The following is a 13,974-nucleotide window of genomic DNA, read 5'->3' on the forward strand; positions in this document are numbered from 1 at the left end:
CTTAGTTTTGACAGCCATGCAAAGTCTCAAACTGTACAACGTATCCTCTGTTAGGATTAAAGCAGAAATCCAGAAATAAAGGTACATCTAAGTAGGCACAAACTGCTAAAGCTGATGGAAGACCTGCATTTTACCATTTTCAGTGACTTTTCTTTTTCTTCACAGATACAATACACGGCAGCAGGTAAAGAAAATCTAAAAAATTATAACCTGGTCACAGATACACCGCTTTACGTGACTGCTCTTCAAAGCGGCATTAATGCCAGTGAGGTGCGTCTTCCTTGTACTTCTCTCCCAGGACAAGCCGTTATTGTCTTTACACATTGTCAAACAATAGAAAAGAATAACCCATCCTTTTTGTCTGTAGGTGAAATATAAAGAAAATTATCATCAGATTAAAGACAAATATACGACAGTTCTAGAAACGGTGGATTATGACAGAACCAAGAATCTGAAGGATCTGTATAGCAGTGTGAGTTGAGTTCTTTTTCTTTTCTCTGTATTTGAGTTACCTTTTTCACCTTTATAGACAATAAGAGATGAAAAGGGACAGACAACCTTACCCCCAAAGGTCTTTCCAATCTTTTTCCCGGACCTTTAAATTCCTACTTTATCTTGTAAGTCCTCATGGTTACAAGTAAATCAGCCCCGATTTGAATATTGTTCTATTTCATGCAGTTGACACAAATTCACCAACTTCTTCCTTATTGCAGACAGGTACTGTTGAAGCTCTTCTTTGTTGACCCTAGACTTGTTTTTCCGTGGCTTCTCCCTTGGCCAGTGACTTACAGACCAACAGAGGCACACTTTTTTTCCTGCCTCTGAATTGGTTACATTTTTAAACTTCATTTTGAAATAATTTTAGATTTACAGAAGCACTGCAAAAATAGTACAGAGAATTTCCTCATACTTTTCTCTATAGTACAACTATCAAAACTAAGCAATTAACATTGTTACAATGTTAATTATAGGCTTTATCCAGACTTCACCAGTTTTTCCACTAACCTGCTTTTCTGTTCCAGATGCCAATCCAGGATCCCACATTGCATTTTGTTGTCGTGACTCCTTAGTCTCTTCTAATCTGATAATTTCTCAATCTTTCCTTGTCTTTTTCTGATCTTGACACTTTTGAAGAATACTAGCCAGTTATTTTGTAGAATGTTCCTCAATTTGGGCTTATCTGATGTTTTCTCATGATTAGATTAAAGGTATGCCCTTTTCTTTTTTTTTGCAAAAGTAACACAGAATTGAGGCACCCTTCTCAGCACACCATAGCAGGTGGTACACAATGTCAATAACTTGTGATGACCTTGATCACTGTTGCTCTCTGCCGAGATGCTCCACTGTAAAGTTACTAGTTTTACCTTTGTTATTAATAAATATCTTGGAGGAGATCCTTTGGGACTATGCAAATATCCTGTTTGTCCTTATACTTTCTCTCGTATGTTTTAGCATCCATTGATGGAGTTGCCTGCAAGAATTATTACTGTGGAATATGCCTACTAGTGATTTTCTCTTTCCCTTTTTTCTTCTATATCCATTTATTAACTGGAATTCTTCTGTAAGGAAGAGCTGTTCCTTCTCCGCTGTTGGTTTGTTTACATATTTATTTATATCAGTGTTGGCTCATGGGTATTTATTTTATTCTATGGTAGAGTCTAATGTTATTGTTACTTATTTTGTTGCTCAAATGGTTTCAGCTTTGCTATGGGGAGCTCTTTCAGGGTGACTCCTGTGTCCCCTTGATACACCCAATCACTGTGTTTTTTGAACACTTCCTTACTGCTTGGCACCACAGGATGTTCCAGGCTCATCTGTATTTTCTCTGTTCCAGACCTGGAATCAACCACCTCTCCAAGAAATCCCAGTTTATTTTATTGGAGAACGGTATTTTGAACCAAGATTTAAGCACTAAGTGTGCTCATTACTACTAGGATGTCATTGTTCCTAGGCCCTCTAAGTGGGCAGAGCTTAGAAATCTATGCATGTATACTAACCCATGTATGCATACATATCTGTATCTATTTCTATACTTACCTAACTGTATCTATATTTTAAAACCATGGGTTCATACTGATACCTTCAATGCAGTTCAGCACCACAAGGTTCATTCTATCCTTCACCCTTTCCTTATGTGTAACTTATTTTTCCAACTTGTGACTTTCTATTTCCTTTCCAGTGAAAAGCCTGGCTCTCATTATCTATGATATATCTACTTATTTGTGCAACCCTTGTATCCACATAAAGTGTTTTCAGAATTTCTAACACATGCCTGTGAGAAACAAATTTACTAACTAGAGTAGGGTATTTTTTTTAAATAAATTTATTTATTTTGTTTATTTATTTTTGGCTGCATTGGGTCTTTGTTGCTACGTGTGGGCTTTCTCTAGTTGCGGAGAGCAGGGTCTGCCCTTCGTTGTGGTGCACGGGCTTCTCATTGTGGTGGCTTCTCTTGTTGCGGAGCAGGGGCTCTAGGCGCGCGGGCTTCAGTAGTTGTGGCACGTGGGCTCAGTAGTTGTGGCCCGTGAGCTCTAGAGCACAGGCTCAGTAGTTGTGGCGCACGGGCTTAGTTGCTTCGCGGCATGTGGGATCTTCCCGGACCAGGGGTCAAACCCGTGTCCCCTGCATTGGCAGGCGGATTCTTAACCACTGCGCCCCCAGGGAAGCCCTAGAGTAGGGTATTTTGTGTGCGGTTATATTTGCCTATAGCCTTAGAGTATCCAGTCAAGTTACCATTTTCCAAATTTACTTAAGTCAGTTGTTTTCTTCGCCACTTCCTTCACTGTAGTCTTATCATACATTTGTATTGCAATCAGATTTATTTGCTACAGTTTGTATTCCATTTTAGTCCCCTCCCCCATTCTGACTGATTCTTTGGTTGGTTGTTCTAATTTGCATACATTAAATTCCACTCTGTGGTATGTAGTACTATGGCTTATGACAAATGCATAGAGTCATAGAGTTTTCACCATTATAGTCAAGATACAGAAAAATTCTGTATTACCTCCACATTGTCCCTTTGCTGCCCCTCTCCTCTCCCCTGGCATCCACAGAGCTGTTTTCTGTCCCTATAGTTTTACCTTTTCCAGAGTGTCACGTAAATGTGATCACAGTATATGATATGTAGCCGTTAGGTCTGGCTTCTTTCTCTTAGCAAAATGCATTTATGTATTACGCACATTGCTGCCTAAATCAGTAGTTTATCCTTTTTATAGCAAAAACAATATTCCAAACCACAGTTTGTTTTTCCTTTCACAGCTGAAGGACATCTGAGTTGTTTCCAGTTTTTGACAATTATGAATAAAGCTGCTATACACATTTGCATATAGGTTCTGTGTGTTCATAACTTTTTATTTCTCCTGGGTAAATAAATACCTAGAAGTGGAAACAAACATTTTTTAAATCTTTTTAAATATATATATATATTCATATATATTTTAATGTTAGTGGTTTTCATCCTCCAGGAATCCTAGACCTATGAGGGAATGAATATGGCATTGAAGCCTCTGATAACTGTCAAACTGTGAATAAGTGCTATGGTAGAGAACAAAATAATGGACTCTGAAATTATGGTCATGACATTAAACCCGTTATTCACTTAGGAGTACTTGGCTCCTACAGAGTGAGAAGATCTGGGGATTGCTAGGAAGTGTCTGAGCAGGACAAAAGCAGAGGAAAAATCCGCTGCTGGAAGCTAGCCAGATTGCATTTTTCTGTGTTCACAAGAAGATTTTTAACCCCTATAGAACCTGTACAAGGAGGCCTGGGATAAAGTGAAAGCCACCAGCTATACCCTGCCTTCCAACACCGTGTCCCTGACACACGTCAAGAACCAGAAGCATCTGGCCAGCCATGTAAGTCAAGTACAGATATGATAACCTTCCCACCGCCCTTTACCCTTCCCTGCCCTCCACTTCCGAAATGTTTCTGGCTGATTCCTGTGTTGCCCAGAAGGACCCCCAGCATTTGCAAAGGGGCACACCAGCAAATAATTCCAGACACTTGGTCATCACAGAGTCTGTGCACTTATGCTTCCTCTCAAGGGCCCTGAAGTCCAGAGAGAGTCACAGACACTTACATGAAGGACAGCGATGTGACCTTTTAGGCTGCCTGCCTGAAAATGACATGGATGGATACACTCTATTTTAGCCAGGAATGGGAATAGGTAGAGGACATAATATGCCATACAAAATACTCTTTTCCAATAGAATTATGTGGACATTGCTATAAAAAATAAACCAGTGATGTACAGCAGAAACTAACACAACATTGTAAATCAACTATACTTCAATAAAAATTAATTAAAAAAATAAAAAATAAATAAATTGTACCCTTAAAAAAAAAACAGTGAATGTGGTAACTAGTTATTGCACCAGACCCAAATACATGATTTAAAAGTAAATCATTATCTTTATCACTATGAAATATAAAAATTTAAAAATCTTGAAATTCAGTTTTTTAAAAACAGAACTTTTCTTAGGTATAGACGTAATTTTTTAAAAAATCCTAAATCACGTGAGCTGTTTAAATATAGTATAGTATAAAATCTTAGCACTTTTAACCCTTTATGCCTAATATGTTCTTAAGTAAAACTTTTTGTTGTAAAATTCCCTATAACCTTCACTGCAGTTCTAATAAGCCTAATTCTCTTTCAGAAACTTTACTTCTATTAGAGACTTTTTTTTTTTCTATTAGAGACTTTTACTTCTTAATTATGAACATTTTATGTAACACTTTAGACCAGTATTTCTCAAATCTTTTTTTTGACCATGACCCACACTGAGAGATTTATTTTGTACTGCAAGTCAACACACACACACACACACACACACACACACACACACACACACAACTGAAGTTTTTGTGAGTGCCTTCTGATATAAGCATTTTACAGAAGAGTACTTATCGCTACACTAAAGGCAGTGCATCCTGGTCTTTCAATTCTATTCTCTTCACTTAAATGCTAATGACCCAGGAAACTGATTTCACTACTGTTTAATGGGCCTAGAGAGTCATAGTTTAGAAAAAGACTTTGTTAGACAATATATGGAATTAATTTAATTTTTACCCACAGGAAAAATTAAATCTGTATGATTTTTCCCAGAGCCAACTCTATTTGGAAGATTGCAAACAGACTAGCCCAAAGGAGCAAGCTTTTCATTTGGGAAGAGAATTTTTGTAGATAGGATTCAGAAAGTTCAGCAAAGACTTCTTCCTTTAGTCATGAAAAAAGTCACAGAATACTATCTTCTTTATAATTGAAGAATAGCTTAGATGTAAGGAGTATGTGAACTAATGTTACGGAAAATTCTGATGGGAATTTTGTTTAGTTTCCAGTCAGTGAAGGGCTTTACTGGAGTTCTGTATATATATACATATATACTCCCATCTTTCCTTTCTTTTTTTTTTTTTTTTACTGAGATGTGGGTCTCTGAGTTGTGAGAGAATTGTTATTTTATCATGTGCTAGGAGATTGGATCTTAGCCTCTGTAAGGGCCTTACTTCCTAATTCATGAAATCATGAAGCATTAATTAATAGGCAATATGGCTTAAGAACTAGACACTGGTTTTCCCACAGAAGTTAGTTGCACTGTATTTTTGGAAAACCTTGTAGAAACTGAAATTCAAGGATTGAGTCTCTTAAGCATCAGGCTTGTCGGTTATTAAAAAACAAAGAAATTCCTGTGTACAATTTTATCTTTCACTTATGGTTAAGAAAAACAAAACCAATATCACAAAAGAGATCATTTAAAAATTACATAATCTTTAAAAGTAGTTGTGGTAACAGTAGAAGTACCAGTATTGGTACAAGGGTTTTAAAACCGGTACCTAAAGAACGTTTACACACAGTCTGCTCTAATCCTCAGGTAATCTGGAGGCAGGCACTGTGCCACCTCTGCCTGTGGGCATGGAAAAGGAAACAAGCTCAGAGAAGTGCTGACCCCAAGGTGGCCCATCTTAGAGTCGGGTCCTTCTGTTAAGTCTCATGCGTTTTTAACAATCCAGATCCATTACTCTTCAAAACTGTGTTTCTTCCTTTGTATTTTCTCTCTATAGAGCAAATATCGGGAAGAATATGAAAAGTTCAAAGCTCTTTATACTTTACCCAAAAGTGTTGAAGATGATCTGAACACAGCACGGTGCCTCCGAGTTGGCAAGTTTAACATCGATGTAAGTGACCCCAAAGGCTGGCTTCAAAAGTCAAGTAACGGAGCCATGAACTATAAATCAGAACATGTTCTGTTCAACAACGCGTATGGCATTGACCATGCACGTGTGAGGAAGCTAAGTGTTCTTTCAGCCCATACTGCTTCCCCCACCGCCATGAATCTGTAGAAAGTGTCAGAAACTTCCAGTCCCCACCCTGCCCCCAACCAACTGCTGTAAATTGGTTCCCCTGACCTCTCTGGTGTCTAAGAAAGGCACGTATCGCCATGATTCCTTGCGTAATTCCCTGTGTAACTGGCATGTTACGTTATCTTCACAGCGCCTGTACAGATCTGTTTATGAGAAGAACAAGATGAAAATCCACATGGTGCCCGACATGGTAGAGATGGTTACCGCTAAGGATTCTCAGAAGAAAGTCAGTGAGATCGATTACCGCCTTCACCTCCACGAGTGGACTTGCCACCCTAACTTGCAAGTCAACAGTCACGTCAGGAAGGTCACAGACGAGATCAGCAACGTAAGCCCATTGCTTTTGAAGATCTCCCCTCCCCAGGCCCATACGCCCACCCTGAAGAGAGACTGACTCACTGGTTCTTCACCTGGTTCTTCAGCTCAGCCCTCTTCCAGTATTGCTTTTCTGTACACCCATAGGTCTGTCAGGGATTCGGAGCCATCCTTGGAAGCAGGGCTCTCTATGCCGATGTCTCCAGGACACCCAGGGCCTCAGGGCATAATGTCTTGCTTTTCATTCCACAAGGTCATCCTGGGTCCAGAGGGTGTCCATGTCTTTGGTGTTAAAGTTACAGTAAAGTTTTCTTTTTCTGACCCCCTCCATCTGATGCAATCCCCTAGATTGTGTACAAAGATGATCTCAACTGGCTGAAAGGCACCGGTTGCTACGTCTGGGACACTCCTGAGATTCTCCATGCCAAGCATGCTTACGATCTACGCGATGATGTGAGTTTGCCTTGTTTTTTTAGCTCTTTAAAGTATGTTTCCTTCTCTGTGTAGTCTAGGGTCAAGGGGAGAGTATGTAAAGTATAGACATTGTCACACCCAGCTGCGTCTCAAGTGGTGTTGAGGATGGCTGAGCTGGAAGAAGATGCTGAGGAGCAGAGCACCCATTTCTCAGGAGTGCAAACAATGCAGATGAGCCGTCCCCTTGTCCTCTGGTGGAGAAGGGACCCCTGGCTCTTCTCACCACCTCCTGAACTATTTTGGATATATTAATGCACACATAATCCTCATTATGAGAAAAAACTCATTTGTTAGGAGTCTTTGATGCCATAGACAGGGTCTATTTGTAAAGAGGATTAGCTAGGCAAAATCATACTGTAATCAAGATTTCAGTAAGAAAGCTTAAACATTCCTAGGAAAGCAGTTGTCAAGCCTCCTAGAAGACTCAAAAAGATCCATGTGACTGTAAGCATTGATTACGCCGATTGTTATAAAATTCAAGTGCATGTTAGTCTGTTGAATAAGGGCTAATGTATGTAAATACCATGAGTTAAAAGCAACCAAACCCTCCGTGAAAACCAGCAATTTCTAATATAATGAATGGTCTAACACAGGCTTCTTTTCTTCCTTTCGGCAGATCAAGTACAAAGCTCACGCGCAGAAAACAAGGAATAACTACAAGCTGGTTACTGACACTCCCATCTACGTTCAGGCTGTCCAAAGTGGGAAACAACTAAGTGACGTAAGCGCCCACTGGGAAAGTTACTGCTGGGAGAGTAAAGACAGGGCCACTGCTCCAGCAGAAGTGGGAAAAACCAAAGTAGGGCAAGGCCAGGCCTTTTCTCAATGGGAAACCAGAGTTGGTGCCTTAGAAAGTACTTAAGAGTCTGCTCTTATTTCCTAAAACCTGATATGTTCCATCGGTTTCCTGGGGTGGCCTTGTAAGTGATCCAAATCTATGAAATCCATGGTGTTTTAGAGCTTCCAAGGTTGCTTTTGTATCCTTGTGTTGTAAGCAACGGTTTATGCCTCGTAGTATCAGCCTTCTAATACATTAGTGCTCACTGTGGTAAGATGAGGAGGGGAAGGTCTCTGCAGTTACAGATGTGGCCTCTACCACGCATAATCGGTGAGGCTTGAGAGAAGCTCTTAATCCCCCAAGCCTCAGCATCCTTATGCGGATGACTAGGAAGTGGATAGCACGCACCCCCCGTAATGGCACAGTGACACAGAGCAGGCTGCCCGTCTTTTTTTATTAACCCCAAAGGTTCATAAGCAAATATTAAATCCCACCAATGAGTCAGGACGTGAAAACTTATTCTTTTGGAATAGGTAGTGGTAAAATGCCCACTCTTCCTCTTCTTATGCCTGAGCTGACTCTTCCACTGATTTTTCAGTGTGGGGTCCATACCCTGGCTGTGGTCCTGGTGGACAAAGCACAGTATATGAGATAGAGTTCTCAAGGCAAAGGGGAGCAGGCTATTATTTTTTTATAATAGGAGACTTGGGTTTGTGTTTACTTTGCTTCTTTCTAACCCTGCTGCCGTAGTCCACTCAGCTCACTCTGCTTCTCTCTGCACCCAGGCCGTCTACCACCATGACTACATGCACAGCGTCAGAGGCAAAGTGGCTCCAACCACAAAAACTGTGGATCTGGACCGGGCCCTTCATGCACACAAGCTCCAGAGTGAGGTGAGAAATGAGATCTGGACAGAGTGCCCAGCAGAAATCCAGGACTCAGCTGACGAGGGCCAGGCCTCTGTAGAAGTGGCCTTGGCTTGGGCATCCTCAGCCTTTACAATTTACATCCTGACCTTGTAAATTGTAAAGGCTGTTTCGTTCACATGAGCTAAACAAAACAAAACAAAAAACAGTGCACTGCTTGTCTTCCCTCTTGGCTGAGAGCAAGCAGTGGGCATTTTTGGAGCAAGGCTTGCATAGAAGTTACATAGAACAGGGTCAGTCTACTATCTCTGCTCTCAAAAAGCTTAAAATCCAAGACAAGATGACAAAGACAAGGCATATAATCATAAAAGACTCTTTATTCAGTACAATAAGAGAGAAAGCTAGAAATTGCTGTTGGAATTCAGAAGAGAAGGAAACTAGATTCCACTCATGTATTTAATATCCCTGTTCTTTGTTATCTGGTGGTGCTACTTTGGTCTCACCTTTCATGCTACTATCCTATACTGAATGTTAAACGTAATTTGGTTTTTAATATTTTAAATACTATTCTTACTCCTTTAGCGCCCCTGAGAGACAGACTATTTCAAATCGCAGATAGAAACTCCTTTCCTCCTTCTGCCAGGAATAAGAGCCTCCCGACCTGACAGCCTAAGATCAAGACACTGTATTTATGGGGCCCTGGGGGCTTCCAAAGAGGCATCGTATAATTACGGCTATCTCGGGGATTGGTGATGGCATGAATATCAGCTAAGGGTGGGGTTAACCACAGAGTTGGCACCAGCTGCCTATTTACTTTTCCCAAATTCTTGCTGGTTGCCATGCAGTCAACCAGGCATATGTTTAGAGACACAGAAGAATTATTTTCTATAAACCCCTTCACTCATTGCTCTTTTTTTGAAAGCAATATGTTAAGAGTAATTGGATTCATTGCTTGGCTCTTAGAATTTAGTTAATTTCTTCTTGAAATCAATTCAGTGAGTGTAAGTACACTAAGTATCAAATTGAAAACCTGGATCTGACTTGTTTAACTTAGATCAGTCATTTGATGTAGCTCTCATTTAACCTGCTCTTCTTTATCCTGGCAGAATCTGTACCGAAGAGCTGGCCTGCACTCCCTGCCCACTGGATATAGGCTTCCGGTTGACACCCCTCACTTCAAACACACCAAGGACACCCAATACATGAGCAGCTATGTGAGTGGTCTCCTCTTCATTAAGATGGGGCTTAAAGTGGGAAGGGGAACGCTTATATTTGTTAATATTCTATTCTCATCCCCCTAATCACACCCTGAAGTTTCAACATGATACGATGATGGGAGCAGGGAAGGGGAGACGGTGTGTTTTCTAGGGGTGCTGCTCCGGCAATTTGGCAGTGCCTGGGTAGCCCAGTGGGTTAGCGTAGGATTTTCATGGGGTTGTATCTGCATCACTCAGTTACCTTGGCTCAGGGATCATGGCTGCCATGATGCCTCTACTTCTTTTGGCCTTAGCACAGAAGCATCCTGAACTATCCCAAGCCATCTACTGGAAATGCAACTTCATACATGCACTACTGCTGTGTAGCGATAGTGTTGTCTTCCTTCTGCAACATTTCATTGCAGAAGATACAACATCCCCGCGTGTTCCTTTGAAAGGAAAGGCTCTGATATGTGCCTCACTACTTACCCTCTGTGCCCATTTCATAGAAATCTCAGAGGGGTAGTTAGACTCTCACTACCTGAGAGCATTGCCCAGGCATTAGCTCTGATACCAACCTTTCCCACTAGTGTCAGGTTCGGACTTGGTGAATAAGGCCTGAAGAAACGTAGGCTATCCCAGTGACTCTGGCCTTCAGGTCATACCCACAAACCAACCATCAGCTGAAGAATGAGCTCTTCATTCCGCATTGCCCTCCAGAGTCCTGGGAATCAAACCTGCTGACCAGCAAAGTCCCATAGTCTGTGGCCCAATAATATGGTTTCCAAAGCAGAGTCACAGATTTAATCATCTAACATCATTTTTTAAATAGTCTATAAGGCCATTCATCCATCAGTCTTACAATTAGTCTCTTGTTTCTGCTTTGCATTTCTTAATTTCCTAGCCATATTGGGACTAAAAATACAGGTTTTTCTTGCATTTTGCATACCTACTTACAAACAGATTTAATCTAGGCAACCCTAAGTTGTATTCCTTTCTGGACCTGGCTTTATTAGCCAACAAATAATTTTCAAGACTCAGATTATTACAAAAATTTTGTCAATGACTTTTTTTCATACTTAATGCTTAGAGAGTAATTTTCAGATGAAAGCGACAGCCCTTTTCCATTTAAGAAATGTGATGCTTACTCTCTGTTCACCCATCAGTGATCTCATTCTCACTTTGCTTCTGCAGTTCAAGTACAAAGAAGTTTATGAACACATGAAGGCAAATGGGTATACCCTTGGACCCAATGACGTCCCATTTGTCAATGTCCGAAGGGTCAACAACGTTACCAGTGAGGTACTGTAAATGTTAATTCTGTGGAGGAGTTTCAAAGACCTTGGCTTTGTTTGAAATGCATTAAGAATTCATTGTATTTCAGCTATAAACTTACACATCAACAAGGAATAAGGAGATCCTTTTTGTCACCATTTTGATACTGATATCCTGTGGCAATGTTTCTTTTATTTTGGTAATGCCATTGTAGAGACCCACCCCATCCATAGATTATAATGCAAATTAATTCCTTCTTTTGACATTTGTATTCAAAAATCTTTAGTAAGGTTGCATGTTAGTCTGACTCATGAACCTGGTTTTCTACATAAACTATCTGATAGAAAGTGGAAAGACTGTGCTCAAAATTCTTCACCCAAACAAAATATCACTTTCTATTTTTTCTAATTTCAATCATTTTCTGTATCCTTAATCTCACTTCTCATGGCTCTTTAAATATGTACAATATTTGATTGTTGATTAGTGTATAGATGCCCTCATCATCCTACACTAACCATCTGGAATGGTTTTCCCTCCAATGTAGAGACTGTATCGACAGTTGTACCACAAACTGAAAGACAAGATCCACACAACTCCCGACACACCTGAAATCCGCCAAGTCAGGAAGACACAAGAGGCTGTCAGCGAGGTGGGTATTTTCTTAGGAGAGGGGGGAGACCATGGAACCCAGGGATGAATGTCAACCATTCAGTCTCTAATTTATGTGTTTATGGGCATTTTTTTCCCTGTAGTTGATTTACAAATCAGACTTCTTCAAGATGCAAGGCCACATGATCTCTCTGCCATACACACCCCACGTGCTCCATTGCCGCTACGTGGGAGACATCACCAGTGATGTAAGCATCTCATACGGGTCTTTCTGGAAGACTCTTACCAAGAGGCAGGCTTGCTCTCAGCATGTAAGCCAGCCAGTCTTTGAGCAGCCTTTTGCATTGAGTAAACTTCTAAACTGAGTGTAGAACTTGGAGGTAAAGCAGTGTGGAAGCAAGACCCCACATTTCTCCAGCTATGGAAATAGTAGTAAGAGGACCACTTGGGAGATACAAGAATGGCTGACCACCATTCTACATTCAACACCAAATCATTACCAACACCTCACTCCAAGTGGCCTCTGTCCAGGTCATGTTTAGTATCTTTCTCCTACTCACCCCTGCTCCCACCCACTTTAGCTACTTCCTGCTGAAATTTTTTTTTTCTCCTTGAATGTTTACTTCTCATAAAATACCACTCCATTTAATCTATGGTATTTTTCATCCATATAATAATAAAATAATAGCCATATCTTCTTCTCAGTTCAGGGTTAGCAATTTAAATTTTAAAAACCTATGGGACTTCCCTGGTGGCGCAGTGGTTAAGAATCCGCCTGCCAATGCAGGGGACTCGGGTTCGAGCCCTGGTCTGGGAAGATCCCACATGCCACAGAGCAGCTAAGCCCATGCGTCACAACTACTGAGCCTGCACTCTAGAGCCCCTGAACCACAACTACTGAGCCCATGTGCCACAACTACTGAAGCCTGCATGCCTAGAGCCTGTGCTCCACAAGAGAAGCCACCACAATGAGAAACCCACACACTGCAACAAAGAGTATAGCCCCTGCTCGCCGCAACTAGAGAAAGCCTGAGTGCAGCAACAAAGACCCAATGCAACCAAAAATAAATCAATAAATAAGTTAAAAAAAAATTTTTTTTAAACCTATGACTTATTTGAGTTCAAGCAAACTCAGAGTACGGGGTGGATGTGTTGAACCAAAATGAAAGATCCATCACTAAAAAAGTATCACTGCTCTGTCTTATTTGTTCTTGATTTATATTTGCTCATGACCAGCTATATTTCTATGTTTGTGACACAGATTAAATACAAAGAAGACTTGCAGATCCTGAGGGGACTGGGCTGTTTCCTGTATGACACTCCTGACATGGTCCGCTCCCGGCACCTGCGGAAGCTCTGGGTGAGTGCACACCGTCCTAACACGCAGCTCCTCCTGCACAGCTTCACAAAGCTGGGCAGAAGGAATCTTTGCCTGTAGCTTCTGTTAAGGGGAAATTTGCCATTAACTCACTGAGCAAGTCATGACCCACTCAAGATGATCTGTGCTGCCTAAAAAAGGTAATGAGCTTAGTTAAATGACGGTTGTTTTTGGTCCTGCTTGGGAAGACCTCCAGGACACAGGGAGGGTCAGTGTGGCTTGCACATGCCAGCCGTTTGAAAGACAACATGTGACCATGACATGCAATTCCTGAAGTTATTAATCAACTTGTATTTCCATTGTTGTTTTTTTAAGTCTAATTACCTATACACCGATAATGCAAGGAAGATGCGAGACAAATACAAAGTGGTGCTTGACACTCCAGAATACAGAAAAGTGCAGGAATTGAAGACACATCTGAGTGAAGTAAGTAAACCTGTCACCACAAGGGGCTCCTTCCTCTAGCGATCATTTTTTAGGTAATTATATTGGGCCAAAATCTCCCTTCTGCCTTTAATTACAGAGTGGCCACCCTGTCTAAACAAGTCAGTTGACCTCATTTTGCCTCCATTTACTTATTTTGTCCCTCTTTAATAAGATGAGGCTATTGATACTTGCCCTATCTATGACTAGGACAGCTGAGAGTTTACATGATTTTATAGATTAGAGAGTCCTTCTGTCTTACACTATTGTTGTCTCCAAACTGAATTTATTTCAAAAATTTCT

At 40.9% G+C, this 13,974-nt stretch overlaps 1 protein-coding gene across 31 annotated transcripts in view; it reads left to right on the top strand.

Moving 5' to 3' along the window:
* The window catches only part of NEB (nebulin), a 216,213-nt gene that overhangs the window by 148,083 nt on the left and 54,156 nt on the right, over positions 1 to 13,974 (top strand). For all 31 annotated transcript variants that reach the window (XM_082395693.1, XM_082395706.1, XM_082395682.1 and 28 more), the window contains 14 exons: positions 166 to 270; positions 368 to 472; positions 3,747 to 3,854; positions 6,058 to 6,171; positions 6,488 to 6,685; positions 7,021 to 7,125; positions 7,763 to 7,867; positions 8,710 to 8,817; positions 9,897 to 10,004; positions 11,181 to 11,288; positions 11,806 to 11,910; positions 12,014 to 12,118; positions 13,132 to 13,230; positions 13,564 to 13,674. In XM_082395693.1, coding sequence (XP_082251819.1) covers positions 166 to 270; positions 368 to 472; positions 3,747 to 3,854; positions 6,058 to 6,171; positions 6,488 to 6,685; positions 7,021 to 7,125; positions 7,763 to 7,867; positions 8,710 to 8,817; positions 9,897 to 10,004; positions 11,181 to 11,288; positions 11,806 to 11,910; positions 12,014 to 12,118; positions 13,132 to 13,230; positions 13,564 to 13,674 — 1,584 coding nt within the window. The remainder of the gene's footprint in view (positions 1 to 165; positions 271 to 367; positions 473 to 3,746; positions 3,855 to 6,057; positions 6,172 to 6,487; positions 6,686 to 7,020; positions 7,126 to 7,762; positions 7,868 to 8,709; positions 8,818 to 9,896; positions 10,005 to 11,180; positions 11,289 to 11,805; positions 11,911 to 12,013; positions 12,119 to 13,131; positions 13,231 to 13,563; positions 13,675 to 13,974) is intronic.

This window comes from Balaenoptera borealis (genome assembly GCF_965194805.1).
Source record: "Balaenoptera borealis genome assembly, chromosome: 6".
Lineage (NCBI taxonomy): Eukaryota > Metazoa > Chordata > Mammalia > Artiodactyla > Balaenopteridae > Balaenoptera > Balaenoptera borealis.